Source organism: Chiloscyllium plagiosum, chromosome 11, assembly GCF_004010195.1.
Source record: "Chiloscyllium plagiosum isolate BGI_BamShark_2017 chromosome 11, ASM401019v2, whole genome shotgun sequence".
In the NCBI taxonomy this organism is placed as follows: Eukaryota; Metazoa; Chordata; class Chondrichthyes; order Orectolobiformes; family Hemiscylliidae; genus Chiloscyllium; species Chiloscyllium plagiosum.
The window spans coordinates 5,629,264-5,638,120 of record NC_057720.1 but is presented as its reverse complement, the minus strand read 5'-3'; the positions used below and the strand labels follow the sequence as shown (position 1 = coordinate 5,638,120).

The following is an 8,857-nucleotide window of genomic DNA, read 5'->3' as shown; positions in this document are numbered from 1 at the left end:
GATTCTGTGTTGTGAACTTCGCCCAACAGTTCCTCCAAGATTAGTTGTGAATTTCACTGTTTGTTCATTTTCCCAGATGCACTCCGATGTCCAGCGATACACAAATTCAAACAGCAAAGGCAGTAACTGTGCAGGTTTTCTCTCTCTCTCTCTCTCTCTCTCTCTCTCCCTCTCTCCCTCTCTCTCCAGATGTGAGGGGCAAGAATTTTACACAGAGAGTGGTAGGGGTCTTAAATGTGCAGACGGGTGATGGTGGAGACAGATATGATCGGGGCATTTAAGGCACATTTAGATGAGAACATGAATAAAATATTCTTTTATTATCACGTGAATAGAATATAAATGAAGGGATATGGACCAAAGGCAGGCAGAAGGGATTAGTTTACTTTGGCACAACATTGTGGGCTAAAGGGCCTGTTCCTGTGCTGTGCTGTTTTACGTTCTCCCAACAATTCAATTCCAAAACAGTTTTGCATTGGGAACCCAGTTCAAGATTTAAAAACTGTTGCAATGCTCTCACTGAGAATTGAGACTGTGGATTGAGGCTGGGCTGAGGGTTGCTCTGTGAGATCAGGAGCTCATTAGAGAGGGAACATAGTTTTTATTCCTCAGTCGGAAAGCAGGTTCAAAGTTCACGCTCTCACTGAACCTTCCCACCACCAGTTTTGGGAAGACCAATTGTAAGCCCATGGTCCACTGCATTGCATCAAGACAACTAGAAATCAAGCACAGACTGTGACCCCACAACAACCTTAAAAAAAAGTGACATTTTTCTTTGAGTCACTGCCTTCAGCCAGAAGCACCTTACCAAGTTTGAGTCAGTGGGAGCGTGATACTTCTCTGTGCCCATGCGTACCAGCCCATCATTGTACAGGAATATCCGCAGGGGGTCGCAAGAGGTTACCAGGGTATAGATACGTAGGTCAAACTTGTAGCCTTCCAAGAGGAATGGTTTATCGAGGTATTCCTGCACGATTAAATGTTCTTGTGCTTGAAGCTTCTCACCACTTCTTATCAATGAGATTCTAGAGGAAGAACAAACAGCACAAGGGAAGTCACATGATAGGCTCATCCATAAGAAAAGTCTGCCATTCAGCCCATCTAATCTGCCTCCACAAATCAATGGGATCATGATTGATTTGGTAATCCTCAACTCTACTTTCCTGCCTTTTCTCCATAACCTTTGAATCCCTTACTGATTAAAAATCTGTCTTTCTCAGCCTTAAAGGCACTTAATGAGTATCCCAACTGAGGCCTCTATGATGAAGAATTCCACAGATACACTGAGAGAAGAAGTTCCTTCCCTGGTCATTGACCCCTGCACCACGGGGAAATGTTTCTTCCTGTCTACCCAATCGATGTCTTTCATTGGGTAAAAGCAAATTACTGCGGATGCTGGAATCTGGAACCAAAAGAGAAAATGCTGGAAAATCTCAGCAAGTCTGGCAGCATCTGTAAGGAGAGAAAAGAGCTGACATTTCGAGTCTAACTGACCCTTTGTCAAAGCTGGTCAGCTTTGTCAGCTTTGACAAAGGGTCAGTTCGACTCGAAACGTCAGCTCTTTTCTCTCCTTACAGATGTTGCCAGACCTGCTGAGATTTTCTAGCATTTTCTCTTTTGGTTATGCCTTTCATTGTTGTAAACACTCAATCATATCCCACTCAGTTTCGACCTCTCCAAGAAAATCAACGCCGGTCTATTCAATCTCTCCTCATAACTAAAACTCTCTAGCTCACACAGCATTCTGGTAAATCTCCTCTGCATCCTTTTTAGCATGATTGCATCAATGATCTTTCCTTATCCTAAGGTCAGAAATGGGGATATTCGCTGACGATTGCACAATATTCAGCACCATTCGTGACTCCTTAGATACCAAAACAGTCCATTCTCAAATGCAAAAGATGCTGCACAATATTGAGAGTTAGGCTGACCAGTGGCAAGTAACATTTACGTCATATATATGCCAGGCAAAGGCCATTTCCAATAAGAGAGAATCTAATCACTGCCTCATGACCTTCAATGGTGCTACCATCACTGAATTCCCCACTATCCTGGGGGTGAGCATGGACTAAAAACCCAACTGGACGTTCCACATAAACACACTGACTACAAGTCCAAGTCAGAGGCTAGCAATATTGTAGAAAGTAACTCGTCTCCTGATTCCCCACAGCCTGTCCACCATCTACAAGGCACAGGTCAGGAGTGTAATGGAATACTCCCCACTTGCCTGGATGGGGGCAGCTCCAACAACACTCAAGAAGCTTAACACCATCCAGGACAAAGCAGCCTGTTTGATTGGCATCACATCCACAAGCATCCATTCCCTTCACCAGCGACTCTCAGTCGCAGCAGTGTGTACTATCTACAAAAGGCACTGCAGATATTCACCAAAGATCCTTAGACAGCACCTTCCAAACCATGACCACTTCCATCTAGAAGGATAAGAGCAGCAGATACATGGGAACACTACCACCTGCAAGTTCCCCTCCAAGCCACTCACCATCCTGACTTGGAATTGTATCATCATTCTTTCACTGTCGTTGGGTCAAAATCTTGGAATTCCCACCCTAAGGGCATTGTGGGTCGACCTACAGCACATGGACTGCAGTGGTTCCAGAAGGCAGCTCACCCCCACCTTCTCAAAGGTAACTAGGGAAGGGCAATAAATGCTGGTCCAGCTATTAATACCCACATAGAGTCATAGACATAGTCATAGAGATATAGTGCACGGAAACAGACCCTTCGGTCCAACTTGTCCATGCCAACCAGATATCCCAACCCAATCTAGTCCCACCTGCCAGCACCTGGCCGGTATCCCTCCAAACCCTTCCTATTCATATACCCATCCAAATGCCTCTTAAATGCTGTAATTGTACCAGCCTCCACCACTTCCTCTGGCAGCTCATTCCATACACATGCCACCCGCTGTGTGAAAAAGTTGCCCCTTAGGTCTCTTTTATATCTTTCCCTCTCACCCTAAACCTATGCCCTCTAGTTCTGGACTCCCTGACCCCAGGGAAAAGACTGTGTCTATTTATCCTATCCATGCCCCTCATGATTTTATAAACCTCCATAAGCTCACCCCTCAGCCTCCGACGCTCCAGGGAAAACAGCTTTAGCCTTTTCAACCTCTCCCTATAGCTCAAAGTCTCCAACCCTGGCAACATCCTTGTAAATCTTTTCTGAACACTTTTAAGTTTCACAACATCAGTCCAATAGAAAGAAGACCAAAATTGCATGCAATATTCCAACAGTGGCCTAACCAATGTACTGTACAGCTGCAACATGACCTCCCAATTCGTGTATTCAATACTCCCAATAAAGGAAAGCATACCAAACGCCTTCTTCACTACCCTATCTACCTGTGACTCCACTTTCAAGGAGCTATGAACCTGCACTCCAAGGTCTCTTTGTTCAGCAACTCTCCCTAGGATTTACCATTAAGTGCAGAAGTCCTGCTAAGATTTGCTTTCCCAAAATGCAGCACCTCACATTTATCTAAATTAAACTTCATCTTCCGCTTCTCAGCCCATTGGCCCATCTGATCAAGATCCACATCCCAACAAACATTTTAAAAAGCGGATTTCAGAACTATGCACAATAATCTAGTTGTGGTCAAACCAATAGTTTATATAGCACCTGCGTTACCACCCTGCTCTTAAACCCTATGCTTCCTCTCCTGAGGGCAAGTGTCCCATATGCCTTCCTAACCACTGTATCTACCTGTTCAGTACCTTAAGGGATCAGTGGACCCTCTGATCCTTGGTGCTTCCCAAGGTCCTACTGTTCATCATGTATTCTCTTGCCTTGATTGCCCTACCCAAGTGCATCACCTCATATCTATCTGGACTGAATCCCATTTGCCACTGGCCAGCCTGTCTGTGTCCTCCTGTACTCTAAAGCTATCCTCCTCACTGTTTACCACCCCACCAATTTTTGCATCATCCGCAAACTTGCTGATCAACTCTCCTACTTTCAGATCTAAATTGTGTGTATACACCATAAACATCAGGGCTCCAATCCCTACGGAACCCCACTGGATATTGGCTTCCAGTTACAAAAATACACCTCAACCATTACCCTCTGCTACCCGCCACTCAGCCAATTCTGGATCTAATTAGCCGAATTTCCTTGGGGTCTTACTGTTCCTCATGTCTCCCGTGCAGGACCTCCTCAAAGGTCTTTCTGAATTCCAAGTAGACTAACGTTGAATGCATTGCCCTCACCTACACACCTGGTCACCTCTTCAAAAATTTCAATCAATTTCGTCCCTTAACAAAACCATGCTGAATGTTCTTGATTAATACGTCCCTCTCCAACTGCAGATTAATTTGGTCCCTCAGAACAGTTTCCCCATCACCAGGTTTAGGCTGACTGGCCTATAGTTACTCCTTCCTCACTTCTTGAATAATGGTATCACGTTGGCTGTTCTCCAGTCCTCTTCCGTTTGTAATTCACCAAAGTCTGCAAGAAACTGACTATCCTTGCAGATAGACACACCTTAAGCACACCAGTGATGTGTACTGACCCTTCCCTGTGAATTGGAACAAACTCAACTGTCTCATACAGTCTGGTGACTGTCAGACATGGGAATCCGCCTGCCCTTCTGAAACTGGGATAAAGGTGCATTGTTGAGACAAGCCAGAACTGAAGGGTGCATTGGGGAGTTATTGTGACTCAACAGGTTCCACTCACTGACGATCCAGATTCAAATCCCATTTGGGTGATGGGGGTTAATATGGGAAGAGTATTCACAATGCATCCAAACACGTTAACAATCAACCCACTCATCTTCCTAACACACCTTTTGGATTAGGAGAGATTGTTGGTCTTTTGACAGGGGGTTGTGACCCATAAGCTATTGAAGAATATTTGGATAGAAATGGTGTACAGGGAGATGGGAAAAAGGCAGGACACTAGCGCTGGGTAATAGAGCCAGTGCAGGCACCATGGGCTGAATGGCCTCCTATGTGCTGTAATAATTATTCTATTGGCATTTGTCTCTCTCTCTCTCTCAGAGAGAGAGATGGCTACAGTTTCTTGCAGACTTTGGTGATTTACAAACGGAAGAGTGCTTGATGCTGACAAAAGTTAGTTGAAACAGAAAGTGTTTCTTTCTAGCATCACACAAATACCTCAAATTGAGTGAAAAAATCATCAGAGAAGAGGAAAAGAAAACCTTATTGAGTAATGTCCAGGTGCCCCAAGGTGCCTAAGATTGTCCAGACGGTGGTTCAGTGGGACACTGATATCAACAGAATGCTACTGCAGGACATGTCACACCAGCAGTTTTAAAGGGTATAGTTCCCTTGTCACCTCTCAATAACTGGGCAGTAACATACATATAAAAATATATGTCCCAGTGTGGAGAATGGTGTTAATAAAACAGCTAATCAAATAATCTGACAAATGAGATTAAGAAATGAAGAAACGACTGTTTGTAATTTTACAACTACAAAAACAAATCAGCTTTGTAGAAATATGGCTGCCCTGTGTCATCTCCAACTGCATTCGCTCAGATTACAACAGGATCTGGATCAGATGGGCCAATGGGCTGAAAAGTGGCAGATGGAGTTTAATTCAGATAAATGCGAGGTGCTGCATTTTGGGAAAGCAAATCTTAGCAAGACTTATACATTTAATGGTAAGGTCCTAGGGAGTGTTGCTGAACAAAGAGACCTTGGAGTGCAGGTTCATAGCTCCTTGAAAGTGGAGTCAAAAGTAGATAGGATAGTGAAAAAGGCGTTTGGTATGCTTTCCTTTATTGGCCAGCTTATTGAGTATAGGAGTTGGGACGTCATGTTGCAGCTGTACAAGACATTGATTAGGCCACTGTTGGAATATTGCATGCAATTTTGGTCTCCTTCCTATCAGAAGAATGTTGTGAAACTTGAAAGGGTTCAGAAAAGATTTACAAGGATGTTGCCAGGGTTGGAGGATTTGAGCTATAGAAGCTGAAAAGGCTGGGGCTGTTTTCCCTGGAGTGTCGGAGGTTGAGGGGTGACCTTATAGAGGTTTACAAAATTATGAGGGGAATGGATAGGATAAATAGACAAAATCTTTTCCCTGGGGTCAGGGAGTCCAGAACTAGACAGCATAGGTTTAGGGTAAGAGGGCAAAGATATAAAAGAGACCTAAGGGGCAACTGTTTCACACAGCAGGTGGCACGTGTATGGAATGAGCTGCCAGAGGATGTGGTGGAGGCTGGTACAACTATAACCATCTAAAAGGCATTTGGATGGGTATATGAATAGGCAGGGTTTGGAGGGATATGGGCCGGGTGCTGTCAGGTGGAACTAGATTGGGTTGGGATATCCGGTCGGCATGGACGGGTTGGACCGAAGGGTCTGTTTCCATGCTGTACATCTCTATGACTCTATGACTCTATGCTTAATCCCCTTAATTCAACATCTCTTCATTTCAATGATCTGTTATGTGGAATTAAAATACCTCAACAAAAGCAGATGACTGTAATGCTCGTTTATCTCAACCGGGGCAAAGGAGAATGTATCCATTTTATTCAAGTAATAAAAAAATGAATTAACTGCAGTGAACTATGTTGTGAAGGTCCCCAGACAGATAATTACAGGAGTTGAGAGAGTGTTGCTGGAAAAGCACAGCTGGTCAGGGAGCATCTGAGGAGCAAGAAAATCGACGTTTCGGGCAAAAGCCCTTCATCAGCAAAGTGCTGATGAAGGGCTTATGCCCAAAACGTCGATTTTCCTGCTCCTCGGATGCTCCCTGACCTGCTGTGCTTTTCTAGCAACACTCTCTCAACTCTGATCTCCAGCATCTGCAGACCTCAGTGCCAACTAGATAATTACAGGAGCAGATCAATAATTGAATCTGTAATCTGTTAGCTTGTTTTAGCGAAAGCAGTGGTGGAATTGTGGGACCTTTCCAATTCAAATCAATAGACAATTTCCTGGTGGGAAGAAGAAATTCAGGGAAGCTGCACATCTACGATCTTGACCTAGATTCCTACAGCAAGGCAAAAGCACACAGCCAGATGAGAATGAGACTCAACTTGACATTGATGCTTTAGCTGCCAGTCTGGGCTTTGCAAATTTGGGCTGACTGAGTGTTCCACCTTTTGTCAGTGTGCATTTGCAAAACCCAACACAAAACACCTACTGTTAGAGATGGGATTTTTCAATTGGGAAGCATTTGCAGAATAATCCCAAATGCACCGACAGCTGCACCAGCAACCGACTGAAATAACCAGTCCAACTTTTAAAATGGCTCATTTATACTCACTAGACATTCATCAACAAGGACCCATCCGCTACAAATTAAAACAATGTGTTCAGGCTTTACACCTTCTGTTTTAATTATCCAGGAGCCCATAGTTCACCAATCGTTTCTCCATGGGAATGTTTCAGCCTGAACACCCTGTTCTTTCTTGGCATTGATGATATGAACTATCTGACACTAAGGACAGAACCTGCACCCATGTCATATTCCCCTCAGTGCTCCACTCAAACGGCTTACTGAATTTTGGGTTCAAGGTTTGAAGTGGGAATCAACCCACCACCTTCCACCTCACAGGTACAAACACTGCCACACAGCCAAGATAACATAGCAACACTATAGATGCAAGCCCAGAGTGCATCCATGCAGTTATCAACAAATCAAGCTCAGATACCTCACCTATCACTTCCATTCACAGCTTAACCTTGAAATATCCAGAATGATTTGATAAAATTTGAATTTTTGAAGAAACTGCAACATTGCACTTGAACAAGAATGCCAGGCCATAGACCAAACCACCACCTAAATGCTTTGTCTGCTTAAATAAAACAAATTGAGAATCGAGCTTGACAAAATGGCGTGGGATGGAGTCATTAAAAGAACACAGGACTACAAAAGGCTGGTAGGCAGAGCTATAATCTTGTACATGTACACGACCTGAAATACTTACAGATGAAGTAACTTAAAGGCAAGGGTACACATACAACATAGAGTCATAGATTCATACAGCACGGAAACAGACCCTTCGGTCCAACCAGTTCATACCGAACATAATCCCAAACTAAACTAGTCCCACCTGCCTGCTCCTGGTCTATATCCTTCCAAACCCTTCCTATTCCTGGATCTATCTAAATGTCTTTCAAATGTTGTAATTGTACCCACATCCACCACTTCCTCAGGAAGTTCAATCCACACGTCAGCTGCCTTCCGTGTAAAACAAAATTGAATCTCATGTCTTTTTTAATTGTCTCTCCTCTTATCCTAAAAATGTGTCCCCTAGACTTGAAATCCCCCATCTTAGAGAAAAAGACACCAACCATTAACCTTATCTATACCCCTCATGATTTTATAAACTTCTATAGGTTGCTTCTTAACATCCTAAGCGCCAGTGAAAAAGTCCCAGCCTTTCTTTATAACTCAAAAGCTCCGTACCGCAACATCCTGGTAAATCACTTCTGAATCCTTCCAGCTTGATAATATCCTTCCTCTCACTGGGAGACCAGAACTGGACACGTATTTCAGAAGAGGCTTCACCAAGGTCCTGTACAACCTCAACATGATATCCCAACTCCTGTACTCAGAGGACTGAGTAATGAAGGCAAGATGTTTTAACAAAGTCCCGCCCGAAATCTCGGGTGTAAGTAAAAGAGTCTCAATTCTTATTTTGCAGAGGGTAAAAACAATGACTGCAGATGCTGGAAACCAGATTCTGGATTAGAGGTGCTGGAAAAGCACAGCGGTTCAGGCAGCATCCAAGAAGCAGTTAAAATCGACGTTTCGGGCAAAAGCCCTTCATCAGGAATGCAGGCAGAATGCCTGAAGGATGGAGAGATAAATGATAGGAGGGTGGGGGTGGGGAGAAAGTTGCATAGAGTACAATAGGTGA

At 43.9% G+C, this 8,857-nt stretch overlaps 1 protein-coding gene across 8 annotated transcripts in view; it reads right to left on the bottom strand.

The window, feature by feature from the left end:
* Window positions 1-8,857, bottom strand: part of ttll7 (tubulin tyrosine ligase-like family, member 7) — a 307,243-nt gene that overhangs the window by 126,428 nt on the left and 171,958 nt on the right. For all 8 annotated transcript variants that reach the window (XM_043698632.1, XM_043698631.1, XM_043698627.1 and 5 more), the window contains one exon: window positions 809-1,025. In XM_043698632.1, the coding sequence (XP_043554567.1) occupies window positions 809-1,025 (217 nt within the window). The remainder of the gene's footprint in view (window positions 1-808; window positions 1,026-8,857) is intronic.